Here is a 16503-nt window from a genome sequence, read left to right as displayed (position 1 = left end):
AGGAAGCCACAACCAACCCTAGGATTGGAGGAGCAAAGAAAGGGGATAGCGCTATGGTAAACTAGATCCTGGGCTCCCAGTGGAAGCTAAACCCAAGGCAGACCTGCTTTGTGGAACCTGAATCATGCAGGGAGGGCTGCTTGGTAGGAGCAGGGTCAAGGGAAGAGCTAAAGGAGTCACAGCTACAGCCAGAGGTCGAGGGGGCTGGGAGGCAGGAACTGGTTTTCTGCAAATACTACATTCCAATCTTCTATGGATGCCTTTAATTGGCCAGACATTCCCTTTGCTTTCTAAGTTCCAGAAAGCAAAGGATCCTGGCAGATGTAATTCTCTAAAAAGCAGAGCAGAAGAAGAATAGTAATGGATATTGAGAATAAACAAGCAAAGGTTGGGTACATAAACATAGATGATCAGATCAAACTATTATTTCCTTTCTTTTTTAAATCTCCACTTTCTCATATTTCAACAATTATTTACAACCTATATTCTCAAAATGCAGACCTTGAGTCAGAATAGGGAACAAAGATCTCTTAACTTCCATCTCTCTATTCGTATGGAACCGATTGCGCAAAAGAACAGTGGCCCTACTAAATTAATTTTTGTCAAAAACTTACAAGTCAGCTTTCAATCAGAAATTCCTTTCTAGTGGCAAAAAGGAAAATTCAAGACATTTTGATTCATAATGGAATCACAGACATAGAATGATAATATTATGTATGACTAAAGTTTCTTACCTCTTTTCCTGGTAGCAATTGCTCTAAAGGAATACTGGTTTTATGTGCTTTAGGTTTTTCTATTACAATTTCTCTACTGGATTTCTCCACAATTCCTAAGCAATAGGAAAGAAAACAGACATAAAAGCAAACATTTGAGAAGAACATCCAGGAGTTGTGGCATATGTGAGCAGGGAGGCGGAGGCCAGAGGATCCGAAGTTTGATGTCAGCTTCAGCAATGTAGTAAGACCTTGTCTCAAAAAAGAGAGTGGTGGGCAAGGGTATAGTGCAGTGGTGAAGCACTCCTGGGTTAAATCCCTGCTACCAAAAAAAAAAAAAAATACTAGATGTAATTAACAGATTCAAATGAAAATTAATTATGTTGAAAAACTTTATCCATCACAGATACATACATATTAAACAAACATACATACAGGGAATAAGTCAACAAAATACCACAATTATAATAATGAAAGGATCAAGATAGAGCCCTTTTTCATATATGAGTTGAAGAAATGTATATGCTAGTTATATTTGAAACACATACATATATGTCAACTATTTGATACTTATACATATAAAGTCTCAAAAAAAAGATGTCACTAATTCACCTCATGTTGACAACATAGGATATGTTAAGAGTAGAAAATAAACTTAATTTCATTGTTCACTTAAAAAGTTAAATTCTAAAAAAAATTAAAATAAAAAGTTAAGTTTGGGGGCTGGGGTTGTAGCTCAGTGGTAGAGCACTTGCCTAGCACATGTGAGGCACTGGATTTAATTCTCAGCATTGCAAGTAAACAAACAAATAAATAAATAAAAATAAAGGCCCACCGACAACTAAAAATATTTTTTAAATAAGTTAAATTCTAAGGTACAACATTTAAAAACTGGGAGGTATGCCAGGCAAGATGGCCCACACCTGTAATCCCAGATACCCAAAAGGCTGAGAGAGGAGAATGGTAAATTAGATGCCAGCCTTGGCAATTCAGCAACACCCTTTCTAAAATAAAAATTAAATTAAAAAGGGCTGGTGTTGTAAAGTGTTTCTAGGTTCAATTCTCAGTACTGAAACAAAAGAAAATAAAACAGAAAAAGGAGCGGTGGTGTTTTGTATCATGCTAACTCAAAACAAAGAACAAAAATATATAGATCAACATCAACTTCTCAAAAAAATACCCCCTTGAAAACTATATAAATGATTAATTTGAAAAGCTCAAACACTGGAGAAGATATAAAATAATCCTTAGTTCCTAAAATGGAAATATTTCGTTAACTCTTTTTTTTTAATATTTATTTATTTTTTAGATTTCGGCGGACACAACATCTTTTGTTTGTATGTGGTGCTGAGGATCGAACCCGGGCCGCATGCACGCCAGGCGAGCGCGCTACCACTTGAGCCACATCCCCAGCCCTTAACTCTTATTTTTTATAATTAAGGAAGTATTTTCTATGGAGGAAAAAATAGACTTACAAGAATGTAATGAATAAACACTCCAAAAAATCTTCCCATTTTTTCCATTAAGGTTACATTAACGATAGTTTGATTCAATATGAATAATTTAATATTCTTTTTTGCTTAGACTTAGTACATAATGATAAATTATATGCTATGATAACATTTTTCTTTTCTTTTTTCTAATTTTAAGAATCAGTTTCCTCATATTCCCTGGACAAAGCAAATTTAAAAATTTAGCTTGTTCTGTTGATGGGGTTGTGACCAATAGAGTCATCTAGTAGATGAGTGTTTTCTCCCCAAATGTGGTTTTATGAACATACTTGTGAATGATATCTAAGGAGTACAATTCACTGCAGATCTAACTCAATGATTGAGCATTGGCCTAAGCATGCGAAACTCCAGGTTCATTTCCCAGCCCTGGGTTGGGGGGTGGGGGAAAAGAGAGAGGGGAAGGAAGGAAAAAAGGGGGAATCCAATTCACAGAAATAAAACCATTTTGTTCTGATGTTAAAGTTAGTTTCAATATTCTTGTACATAGGGTGCACTAAAGGTAAATATTCCATTTGGTAGGCAATAACAGCACTGCTATGGTTTGGAAAAGAGTTCCCCAAAGGCCCATATGTTAAAGGCTTGGACTCTAATAACCTGTGGTGCCATTGGGAGGTGATGAAATCTTTAAGAGGTGAGACCTAGTGGAAGAAAGTAGGTGAGTTGGAGTGTACCCTTGAAGGGGCTATTAGGACCCCAGCCTCTTACTTTTTCTGTTTGCTTCCCAGCTGCTATGAGGTGAGCAGCCTCCTCCACCACACACTCCCCACAGTGGGACTTGTGCTGCCATAGGCCTAAAGGCAACAGGACCATGTCACCACAGACTGAAACCTCTGTGGGCCAAAATAAATCTGTCCTCCTTATAACTTGATTACTTCGGTATTTTATTTTAGTGATACGAAGCTGCCTAACACAATCAACTTTTAAGGGAATTTTAAGAGAGCTTATCTATTCTAAGGAAAAGTTTTCCCCAATTCTAATATGTCTTAATTGCTTTTGGATTTGTAAATACTTCTGAGAATTTATTTAAAGTTACAGAACACTCCATGCAAAGATACATAATATGACTAGATGGCAGGTAATTGTGTGCATGTGCACCCATGCAAGAGTGTGAACACATGCACACTCATACCACTTTGGGACTCTCAGGTCCTCTTACAAAGCTTATTCATGAACTGCAGTTTAAGAATCCATTTCCCAAGACACATCAGAGCATAGAGAAGGTTTTAGACTCAAAGAGTATTATACAATTTAACCTAAAATGCTTTTACTTTTTTTCCTTTTTATTGGTTCTTTTTAGTTATACATGTCAGTAGAATCCATTTTGAAATAATTATACAAGAATGGACTATATCATGTTCTAATTCAGACCCCAGTATCTCTCCTAAAATTCTTTGTCTTATGGTTATTATTTTATAATTTCTTTTTAGGAAGATGGTGAAATAAATAAGATCAGTTCTAACTTTGAACCAAAAATCCAGATTACTCACAGATTTTTAAAGAAAGAAAAATAAAAATATAGGCAAATTTGAAAAAAATATGGAATATTTTTCAAAAGAGTCATGTAGAGAAAGCTTAGGACACAAACAGGAAAAGCCATAAAAAATTCTGCAGTACAAAAATATCATTAAAAGTCAAAATAGATATAATAAAATGACTTGGTAATTGTCCTCAAAATGTTCATTTAAAAATAGGCTTTATTTTTTAGATAAATTTCAGACTTATAGAAATATTGAATAGAATGTACAAGAAGTTTTCACACACTTCCTCCCTCTGCTCAGTTTCTCTTATTGTTAACATGTGGCAATGATGTAGTATATTTGTTACAACTAAGCCAATAAAACCAATACTGAAATATTATTATTAATTGAACTTCACAGTTTACATTAGTACTTACTCTTTGTGTTGTGCAACTCTATGGGTCTTGCCAAACACACAGTGTCATGTAGCCACCATTACTATATCATATGGAATAATTTCACTGCTCTAAGAATACCCTCTGCATCACCTATGTATCTCTCCTCTCTTTTACCCCTGGCACACATTTTACCCTCTACCACTCCCTTCTACCCCTTTGACTTTCTACCCCCTGTTTCTATAGTTTTGCTTTTTCCATAATGTCATATAGTTGGGATCTTACAGCATACAGCCTTTTTAGATTGCTTCTTTAACTTAACAATACACATTTAAGTTTTATACATGTTTTCTCATGGATTGACATCTTATTTCTTTTTATTGATTAATAATATTCCATTGTATTGACATACCACAGTTTTTTATCCATTTACCTATTGAAGAATATTTTAGTTGCTTCCAAGTTTGGGCAATTATGAATAAAACCGGTATAAACATTTGTATGCAGGTTTTTGTGTGGACGCTAAGTTTTCATCTCATTTGGATAAATACCTAAGAGTGCAATTGCTAGATTATATGGAAAGGCTATGTTTAGCTTTGTAAAATACTGCCAAATTGACTTACAAAGAGGCTGTACAATTTTGCATTTCTAACAGCAATGAATGAGAGTTCTTGTCACTCCACATCCTTGCCAGAATTTGGTGATGTTAGCATTTTGGATGTTAGCCATTCTATAGGTGTATAGTGGTATCATGTTTTAATTTGCATTTCCTTATTGACATGTGATGCTGAGTATCTTTTCATATGCTTATTTACTATCTATATATCTTCTTTTTTAAGGTGTATATTAAGGTATTTTATGCATTTTTAATTGTGTTGTCTGTTTTCTTGTTGGATTTTAAGAGTTCTTTGTATACAAGTTCTTTTTCATATGCTTTATAATTTTTTTTAGTCTGTTGCTTATCTTTTCATCCTCTTTATGACCATACCTCTTTGCTTGACAATTCCACTTTAGAAATCTGCCCTTCAGATTTACTTCTGTACATGTAAGAAAAAATTCAAGGAAATTTGCCTTATTATTTGTGGTTGTAAATGAAGGGAAAAAAACTCTATATATTCTTTAATGAAGAGCGAATTAAATTATGATACATGCACCTGTGGAAAACTATTCAGCTGTTAGAAAGAATTAGGTATTCTATACTTTCTGAGTTGTTAATAAAAGGACATTTGCATAGTATAACAAAATTTTGTCATTTAATCCTGGGGATATTTTTGGAAGTAGTCATCTATGAAAAGGCAAACTGGACAAGCAAAGTGAAAAAAGACATAACTTCATCATTTACCCTTTGTCCTGTTTAAAAGTTTTACAGTATACATTTAGTTCTATTCAACAAAAATTTTTAAATTAGAAAAAAATAATAAAGATCATGTTGTTATTGACATGAAGGGACAACACTTGGATTCCTAATGTCACTTTACTTTTCTACAAATAGCTCATAAAACTAGTTTATTTAAAAGGTACTTATCAAGACTATACATTCAGGGATCATTTCTAAGTTAGTTACTAAAAGGTACTTAGCCTGAGAACATTGACACTAGTTTCAAGTATACACTTTGCAAATTTCTTTCTGGAAATAACTATCTGCCATCATGTAGGTATAGTTTAAGTCTTAGGAAAAAAGACATGTATTTATCATTTCACTCCCAAATACATTATGTTTATTCACTAAATGTAATGTGCTCAGATATTTATATAAACCATCTGCCTATTTTCAAGATGAGTAAGGAAAAAAGATAAGCTTTCCAAGACTTCTCTTCCAGGTGCACAATTTTAGAGAGAGGAAAAAAGTGAATAATCAAGTAATTATGATAACCTTTAAAATATATTTCCCCCAAAAAATTTAAAAAATTTTTAAAAGCTTAATATTTTATGGGAAAGCAAATGGGATTATTTTTAGGCAGGATTAATAATACTGAATCCATAGTAATAAGATCTCTTGTGATTTTAATGAATTGTGGCATTTTTATATTTCTTTGGAATTCAAAATGGTCAATTTCAAATTTGGACAGTGTAAGACTTTATGAGCTTTGTGAACACTTGGGGAATTATAGTAATATATTTTTAAAAATATTTAAAATTCTATATACTTGTTATTGTCTAGAAAAGGTAGTCCATTTTTGGCTCATCATATATTTGCACGTGATCAATATGGTCTCTCTAAGAGCATGCCTAGATTAAGGATCTCAGAAGAGAGCAGAGGGTCACAAGAGTGCCAGCTGCTCAACAGTTTCCCCTACAGAGTTCTCTGTGGTTCATTTTATAGTGCTGGTTAGTTTCCACACTGCCTCTTTCTTTCATAGAGAGTGCGGGTTGGCAGTACTTCCCTGTGACATCCACTTTCACACCCAAATTGGTCTTCATAGGTTCCCATTGTGTGCACTACAAAGCAACTTGCCTTGTTGGCAGCTCTAAGTGGGAACTACAAGTCTTTCTTTTCTTCACTGTTCTTTTCTGGCTCACAAGCAGCCTCCCACCAAAAGCTGAATCTGTAGAAGAGACTACATCCAAGAGATAATACCATGAAAAAGTATGAAGAGAAGCCCAGGTGGCCACCTTGCAAATTTCCAATGTGGAAGCCTTCGACCTCTCTGCCCAAGAAACAGCTAAAGTCCTAGAGTAATGAGCTTTACAAACCCTAGGAGCCTCTTTACCTTAACTACATACGCCTCCCTAATACAATCCCTTAACCATCTAGCTAAGGAACTCTTAGAAGCCATTTGACCCCTCTTAAGACCCCCTAAGAGTACAAACAATCTTTCAGAAGATCTGAAATCTTTGATTCTTCTGAGACAAACCCTAAGTGTTCTTCTTACATCCAATTGAAGCAGCCATTGCGCTTTGTCATTGCTGGGGCTAAAGAAAAATGAGGACCAAGAAACCTCCTGGTTTAGATAAATCTCAGATGCCACCTTTGGAAAAATTGAGGAACTGCCCAAAGAACAACTTTATTCTGAAGGAGCATTAGAAATGCCCCATAAAGCAAACCCAAAACCAGTCCATAAAATGCCATCACCTAAACAAAATGCAATAATAAGGCATCATAACAGTCAAATAACGTCCTGTTGTACTCTAAAACGATGAAATTAGCCATCAAAGCATGACCAAATAAAAGCAAATACATAAAACAACTAAGTATCTTTTCTTTCTCTGAAAAAAAAAAAAAAAACTCTTTCTCTACAAAACTCTTGTTCACATTCAAATTACTAAGAGAACTGCCAATTTGGCTACATCTACAATATTATAGTAAATATCAAACTAGAAAGTAAAATATTTGGTTAATCATCTTATATTTTCTCTTTGTGATGCTAAGTACCTGTTAAGTACATTTTTACAACATTTATAGACAGTGAAGAAAAAAATCTTAACTTTCATCAGATTGTTTAAGTTATATAGCCATGGTAGGAAACTTTTTCCAAGTTAACAAAATATGCTCCAATCAAAACAAATATACAACAAACCAAATGACTTATTCTCTTTTTTCCCCCTCATTCTCTCCCACATAAGATTTTTAAGCAAATCATTAACCATAAGGAATATTCAATAGTTAAGATACATTTGGTTCTTTAGTCATCTGTTTCACAGAATCTTGTTCATTTAAAAAACCAATTCCTTTGATAAAGATTGATTAACTTGGATACACTGGATAAAATATTTAAGATATATTTTTTTTTAAAGTGAAACTATTTTATTTTTTTAGTTCTCGGCGGACACAACATCTTTTGTTTGTATGTGGTGCTGAGGATCGAACCCGGGCCGCACGCATGCCAGGCGAGCGCGCTACCGCTTGAGCCACATCCCCAGCCCATATTTAAGATATTTCTTGAAAATTTTCCTCAAGATCATTCTTCTCAGAGTACCATTTACATAAACTTGTGTCAGATTAAATCAATCTTGTCGTTATCACAAAAAAATAGAAATTTAAATATAGAAGAATACACATCCCACAAGAAGGTGTTCTACTCCTCAGTCATTTCTTTTTTAAGATTTTTATTTGTTTTTATTAGTTATACATGGTAGCATAATATATTTCGACATATTATACATATATGGAGTATAACTTCTCATTCTTCTGGTTGTACATGATGTAGAATTACACTGGTTGTGTAATCATATATGCGCATAGGATAGTAATGTCTGATTCATTCTACTATCTTTCCTATTCCCATTCCCCCTCCCTTCCCTTCATTCCCCTTGGTCTAATTCAAAGTACTTCTATTCTTCCTCAGTTGATTCTTATGCCTACTGTTCAAAATTCCTTCTATATACTATGTTTGATAATCAACAAGTATGTTTGTTTAGTACACTATCATTAATGTGATGTTGAAGTTGCTGTTATCTGCCATACTGCTTTTATGATGACAAATTTGGGGTAAGACAGTACATTATGGCATAATTATATATATTCTTTGTGAATTTTATTTAAAAAATGGTTACTATTGCTCTCAGATATTCAGAATTTGCAAGTCTCTACATTGCTTGATAGCTGAATGAGCTTTTTCTTTTTCTCCTTTTTCTCTGATATCAACATGTTAATTTTTTCTTCAATTCTTAACCATGTCATTTTATATCTTTAAATACTTATAACACACAACTTCAACTTTGAATTTTTGATACCCTTAAGAATAATAAAGTTCTCAGAAATGACACAAATTCTCAAGGGCCTGATCTAGTACCAAATCAAGATGATTCTCAATTGGTAGGTGCCTGTATGTTTTGGAGTTCATTCTATTTTTTAATGTACACTTCATAAGAGATCAACTAGGGAGGTGGATGAGAGCTGCTTGATCTTAGCCAGGCATGATGAAATGACTACCAAAAACAAATGTCAACTGTTCAAGGCACCAATATGTCAATTAAATATTTTTCATTCTCTTTTTAACAGAAATTCATATTTATTTTCTTATAGTTTTATTTTTTTGTCAGTTTCACAAATCTATAATCAACCTCTATTTTTCTTAAAATTAGCTCCATATTTGGAAAAGTGGTCACTACAATTTGAATATGGTTTGAGTCTATTCTGCAAGGATTCATGTGTTGAAAAGTTAGTCCTTAGTGTGGTAGTGTGAAGATGATGGGATCTACAAGAGATGCAGACTAGTGGGGAGTTGTTGGAGCATTCACCCTGGATGGGATCAAGGTACTTATCTTGGGACTGTTAGTTTTTGTGAGAAGGTTTTTATAAAAAGATCAAGCCTGGATCTTCCTTTCTGGCTTTCTGTCTGGCCATATGATCTCTTCCTTTTGCTTGTGCTCTTGCCAGTGTGATGCCATCTGCTATGTGGCAGTACAGTTAGGAGAGCCCTCACCAAAGCCAGCACCATACCTTTTGGACTTTCAGTCTTACAATACTGTGTGCTAAATAACCTCCTTTGTTTATAAATTATCTAGCATCAGGTATTTCATTATAGTAAGAAAAAGTACTAACAGTGATTTGCATTATAATAGTGCTACTTAACCTGAAACACAGAAAGCCAGGAAACAACTTAATGTAAAACAAACGTCAATCCTACAATTTTTCTAATGTTATTTACATAAGGCAAAGTACTTTAAAAATACATTTAATTTGCTCCATATGTTTATATATGTAATTTCTTTATTAAAAAACTGGGCTTTGGGGTTGAAATTTTCAGATTATTTGTTAATCCCTGCTTCCCTCATTTTATTTTGCAGATGTAGTCATTTTCTCTAAAATGATATATGGCATCATATAACAGAGAGTTTTGTATGTTCCATTATGATAAAAATGAAATCTATAAATATAGACATGACAACAGTCATTATTCCATCTTTGAATTCTACATTTAATGTTAGAAACACTATTTCATAGTGCAGCTTTCTTCAAAGGGATTTTGTTAAGACTAACTGAACCTGAAACAACATACTATGTAATTACTATTTTCAATAACTCACATTTATTACTTGTATTGCTTGCATATGATATGCTAGACATTTCTTTAAGTACTTCATTCACTAAGTCATTTAATCCTCACAACTCTTTATAACATTTTGGAATCTGAAGCGTCTAATTCTAAAAGAGAATGAAAATTCTAATAGAAACTAAAGGCACTCCTCCATGATTATTTTGAAGATGAGAAAACTGAGGTCAAAGAGACTAAACGTTTTACTCAAGATCATCTGGCTGGGCTGGGGCAGTAGCTCAGTGACAGAGTGCCTAGCATGTGTGAGTCTCTGGGTCTGTTCCTTAGCACCACATAAAAATAAACAAATGGGATGGATTCAAACTAAAAAGGCTCTTCTCAGCAAAAGAAACAATCAGTGAGGTAAAAAGAGAGCCTACATTTTGGGAGCAAATTTTTACCACACGCACATCAGAGCACTAATCTTGAGGATATATAAAGAACTCAAAAATCTTAACATAAGAAAAAACGAATAACCCAATCAATAAATGGGCCAAGGAACTGAACAGACACTTCTCAGAAGATGATACACAAATCAACAACAAATATATGAAAAAATGTTCAACATCTCTAGCAATTGGAGAAATGCAAATCAAAACTACTCTTAAGATTTTATCTCACTCCAGTCAGAATGGCAGCTATTAAGAATGCAAACAACAATAAGTGCTGGTGAGGATGTGGGGAAAAAGGCACACTCATACATTGCTGGTAGGACCACAAGTTCGTGCAGCCAATATGGAAAGCAGTTCAGAAAACCCTTGGAAAAGTGGAATTGGAACAACATTTGACCCAGCTATCCGGCTCCTCAGCCTATACACAAAGGATTTAAAAGCAGCATACTACAGGGACACAGCCACTTCAATGTTTATTTCAGCACAATTCACAATAGCTAAATTGTGGAACCAACCTAGATGCCCTTCATTAGATGAATGGATAAAGAAAATGTGGTATATATACATAATGGAATATTATTCAGCATTAAAAGAGAATAAAATCATGGCATTTGCAGGTAAATGGATGAAGCTGGAGACTATAATTCTAAGTGAAATTAGCCAATCCCAAAACACCAAATGCCAAATGATTTCTCAGATTTAAGGATGCTAATCCATAATATGCTGTGGGGGGAAGGGAGAGATGGGAGGATTAAATGAACTCTAGATAGGGCAAAGGGGAAGGAGGGGAAGGGAGAGAGCATGGGGTTAGGAGAGATGGTGAAATGAGATGGATATCATTACCCTAAGTACATATATGAAGACACAAATGGTGTGACACTACATGTGTCCAATCAGAGATATGAAAAATTGTGCTCTATATGTGTAATATGAATTGTAATACATTCTGCTGTCATATATAACAAATTGAAATAAAAAATAAAGAAATAATGGATTTCATAAACACTAAAAATATATAATTAAGCATACTTGTCTACTAGCAATGTGAAAAGATATTCTTTAGACAAAAAAATGTATTATATCAAACTGAAATTTGGACCTACACAAAGAAATTATGAATGCTGAAAGTGGAATAAATGAATAAAATTGGGGGAAGAAAAACAAAATAAAGCATGCTGTCCATCTACAATTACAAAAATAATTTTTTTTAAAAAAAAGATCATCTGGCTGCTAGTGGCAGAAAAGGAGACACTGCATTACCCAGTATGCTTATTTTTTCCATAGACCAGGCTGTGTATTTTTGGGGAAAAAAATCAATCTGATTTTAACTGTAGACAATTATCCAGACTCAACTTTGCTAATTTGAACTAAGGAATCTGCCAAGTACAAAAGATAAAAATAAAATCCATGGTGTGCACTATACTGAATGTTTATCTCAAGAATTTTACCGTGTATTTTTTCCAAGTGATGGTACAGATTCAAAGTGGCAGGAAGCAAAAACAGAGAGAAATTGTAGATTTAAACATTTAAACAAAACAGTATATTACCTGAAGTATTCCTGGGCATCTTAAGCAATAAAAACATTTCTTCATACAGCCCTTGAACATCATTTTCCAGATTCAGAAAAGATTTTATGAGTTGTGATAAGAATTTGAGTTCATCAAACGAAAGGAAAATGTTTCTTCCTGTCCGTGGGCATTCAGGTGTAACTGTATGAAGAGAAGATCAATACTGTTGAACATTTTGTTTGTTTTCTCAGTAAATATTAGAACAATCTATATGGCATCATAAACCATCCAAACTAACAAGACACTCCATAAGTGTAACAAATTTGTTCATTAAGAAACACATAGAAAATCTCCTAGGAAAGTCCTTTCTTCTTGGAAGTTGGACATAAATATTCTGCTTGATGCAAATATGGCAAATAATTAATTAGGTTCATTCTTAGAGTTATAAATAGGGATGTGATGTGTTGTTCTGAAATCTTATACAATCTTATGTTTTTAAAGTCTAGCACAACTTGAATATAATCATGAGGAAACATCAGACAAACTCAAATTGAGGGACATTCTACAAAATAGCAGATACTTTCTTTTGGAGTGTAGGGTCAGGAAACAAAAAGACTATGAAATATTCTAGTCTAAATAAGCCTAAAAAGATATGAAAACTAAGTCAATGCATGATCAACATTTTAGTTTGCAGTAAAGGACATTATTGGGGTTATTTGGTGAAATTTGAGCAAATCTATAATCCAAAGCTATTATTGCATGACTGTTAATATTCTGATTTAACCAACTGTACTATTATGAAAGAGAATACTCTTTAGTAATGTTTGTAACTTACTCTCACTTCAGAAAATAAGTTTTGAGAATAGAAAAGAAATGTAGTATTGTGATAAACTGCAAAATATTAACATTTGATAAATATGAGTATGAAAGAAATTTTGGAATTCTTCATATTATTCTGGCAACTTCTTTTGTAAGACTGAAATTAAAATAAAAGCTTTAAAAAAAGACCAGATGAGGATATATCACTCTTCAAGATCTTATACATGTTATTTCTATATCATTAAAAAGAAATAAACTAATTCAGCAAGAGAATATAGACTATATAGTTCATGAAATCATGTTTAAAAATAACACCTGTCTAAATAATTGTGGTATCTCTTGCTTGCCTAAGAACAATATAACTAAAAATAAATGAAGATTGATTTTTCTTTTTATAATTATGTTACTAGTCAAGTCTTACTACCACTTTATTATTATAGAGAACACCTTATACTCTAAGAATTTGGAAACAGTTCATTTATTACATCCCTCAAGATAAATTTGTTTTCATTTTAGGTTGACATCACCACATGACACTTTTGATCATGTTCTCAGGGATTTAAAGAATCCCTTATTAATGCCACTTCTTTTTAAAAATATTTTTTAGTTGTTGATGGACCCTTATTTATTTATTTACATGTGGTGCTGAGAATTGAACCCAGTGCTTCACATATACTAGGTAAGTGCTCTACCACTGAGCTACAACTCCAGTCCCTTAATTCTATTTCTTAAAATATATATTTGAGGATTATCTTGAGGAAAAATTATAAATTGGAAAAAATTTGTAAACACTGATGAAGTAAGCATTAAGTGTTTTTGAAGAGAAAATATTAAAGAATGCTCTTCAGAAATTATGTAGGAGTCAGTCTGGTGGTTACAAATCAAAAAACAAAAAAGATTACTTTCCTCACGTGGATTTAGAAGTTTCCAGAAATGTGATTATTTTATAGATAATCCACTTCACTTCAGTCAATCTTTAAAATATTGGCATCAAACTTATAGTCATATTATGGTCTTTCACTGAGAACAAAAAAAAATGTCATGATGTCTGTGCATGTACATGAGAAAGATATCTACTAACTTCAACTGTGGAATTTAGTTTTGTTCTTAAAAAATACAAAAAAAAATTTTTGAAATCTACAAATACCTACAAAAACTCCATTTCATCTCTACATTGACCTCAGTCCCATATACATTAAAACCTACCTCTAAATAGCCCTAATTACATTTAGCATTCTTTAAGAATTCCAGAGTTCAGAAGATATACAAGGAGCATATATAACTAAAATTTTGCCAGACATATCATGCATCAAAAAAGAAAAAGAAAAAAAATACATAAATCATGTTCTATTTAGTCATTGCTTGATTTGCATTTGGCTAATTTGATTTCTTTTAATCTTTAATCATGGAAATAAGAGGCTAGTTTAACCTTCTAAATTGTAAAGTTCCTTTTGAATTTAATATATTTTTGAAACAAATTTTCAAAGATGTTAAGAATCTTTCCCAATTCTTTATCAGGAAAGGCCATTCAATGGTGTGAATAAAAATTAACCATATTTAACAAGGCTTTATTTGGTTGAATTCTAAATTGGAATAATTATAAATATTTACAGAATAAGCAAAGAAACATCCCAAGAAAAATCTTTAACGGTCAAAACACTACAACCTGGGGTCTGGGGATATAACTCAGTTGGTTGAGTGCTTGCCTTACATGCAGAAAGCCCTGGGTTCAATCCCTGGCACCACAAAAAAACCAACCAACAAACAAACCAACAAACAAAGCACTTGTTTAAAATTATGTAGGAATTAAGGATTCTACATGAAGAGGTGTTATGTTTATGATCCAGAGTTAGAAAGACCTTATTTCAGACAAATCACAATATTGAAAAGCAAATCCATTTTAATTCAACAAATCTTTAGAACTTAATAATGAAAGAGGACAGAATAATATGTATGACCTAAATCTAATCATTTTTGTCCCAAAGAAGCAATGATTATGGTGGAGCCCCATTAATTAGTAGTCCTTATTTCCTATCATTATTAGCTCAGTGTTCTCCCAAGAGTATTGTGAGGGTTCTTAATTTATGGGGAAAATACTTCTGTGATAAATTCATTTTGTGAAAGGCCAATTAAAGCAAAATTAAACACAAAGGATGGAATTGCATTTCCCAAACTTATTTGACTTATTTCCCCCACTGTTATCTCACAGGACTAGCATCCTAATCATCGCACTTAGTTCATGATTTCTATGTACGGAAACATATCTAGTTTTCTGTCCCTGAGATTCTTCACTGCTAGCTAAATTAGGAAAGGATTTCTCCCAGCAGAAATTTCCTTTCTTTAAAGTAATCTCTTTTCCTTTTATTTGAATATGATTTCTGTTTGTTCCTCTCCTCCAGATCACCTCTCCAGAAAACTTCATCTGGATATAATCAATTGATCCAGAGAGCCTCTTTCTTCATCTATGTCAATCTGATCTTTATTTATTCATTCATTAAATTATTTATTTAAATAACTATGGAACTGCTTTGCTTTCAAGAAGACTTGGACATACATGTTTATACATACAATCTTTGGCCTGCCACCAATGATTGCTATAAACTATCTGAAATAATGACTGACGACTGTTGATTATTGTATAATGAGCTCTAATTTTTTTAGTTGTAGATGAACACCTTTATTTTATTTATTTTTATGTGATGCTGAGGATTGAACCTAGTGCCTCACATGTACTAGGCAAGAATTCTACTACAGAGCTATAACCCCAGATCTCTGATTCTTAGGAAATATAAATTTCACCTAAATCTTAATAATATTATAAAGAAAAAATTTCCATTTTAGGGCAAGACTTCCTTTAGTTTACCATCAACTAGTAAAAAGTAAGTCTATGTAAATAATAACTAAATAATTTTTTTCTTCCATAATTTTAATTTAAAATTTTCTAAAATGCAGTCCAAACTTCTCTGCCTTCCTATTTTTCAGACTATTTAGAGAACATTTTAAATTTTACTTCACAACAGGCTTATGATGAAAGTTACTTCTATGTTGCATACAGAGACTAATGTTTGTTCCTCTGTTAAAGGGTATTTTCAAACTGATAACCATTTGAAAAAGGTTATATGATCAAATAAGCTTGGGAAATCCTACATACTACATTGTATTAAGGTGATTCATAATGCAAATTAGCATATTAAAGTTTCTGTTTGCTTCTATAATAAAGTAAAAAAATAAAACAATGTTTCTCAAATTTTCCACCCGTGAACCCCAGTTTCCCAACACACCAATTCATTTGTGAGTTTTTCTTAAAAACAACTGTTCAGGTGATCACTGTGCAACCTGAGTATTTATATCTGTTTTTATTTTCATTGTTAGACTTTCCCATGTGGATTCTTGAGGCTGGTTGTGTGACTGATTTTACTAGTATTCTCTTTCACTTGTAAACTGCTGCTCCTAATATCATCATGGTGTTTTTTGCAGACCCTTTAAAGAAATTAATGAAAAGTCTCCTAAATCCACTTATTGGAAAATCTCCATGTAGGCACAGTTTGAGGGCTAAAACCTAACTTTCTAAAAATCCACTGATGCTCTCAAAGGACAGTAAGGTCCAGGATCTCCTGGATTACTAAAAATGCAAATCCCAGGATCACCTCCAGATCTCATGAATCAGCATCTCTGTGCAATCAGCCCCACAAATATTCCTTTTAAGTTAACTTCCCAAGTGAGTTTTTTT

At 33.1% G+C, this 16503-nt stretch overlaps 1 protein-coding gene across 13 annotated transcripts in view; it reads right to left on the bottom strand.

Moving 5' to 3' along the window:
- Positions 1 to 16503, bottom strand: part of KIAA0825 — a 387377-nt gene that overhangs the window by 275647 nt on the left and 95227 nt on the right. For all 13 annotated transcript variants that reach the window (XR_014022505.1, XM_081298010.1, XM_081298007.1 and 10 more), the window contains 2 exons: positions 11994 to 12155; positions 735 to 829 (listed from right to left, as the gene is read on the bottom strand). Coding sequence is in view for 12 of the 13 variants with exons in the window: in XM_081298010.1 (XP_081154136.1) it covers positions 735 to 829; positions 11994 to 12155 (257 nt within the window). In the remaining variant the exon portion in view is untranslated. The remainder of the gene's footprint in view (positions 1 to 734; positions 830 to 11993; positions 12156 to 16503) is intronic.

This window comes from Spermophilus citellus (assembly GCF_964194105.1).
Source record: "Spermophilus citellus genome assembly, chromosome: 1".
Taxonomy (NCBI): Eukaryota; Metazoa; Chordata; class Mammalia; order Rodentia; family Sciuridae; genus Spermophilus; species Spermophilus citellus.
Note: the sequence above shows the minus strand (reverse complement) of the source record. Positions and strands in the feature narration are given on the sequence as shown.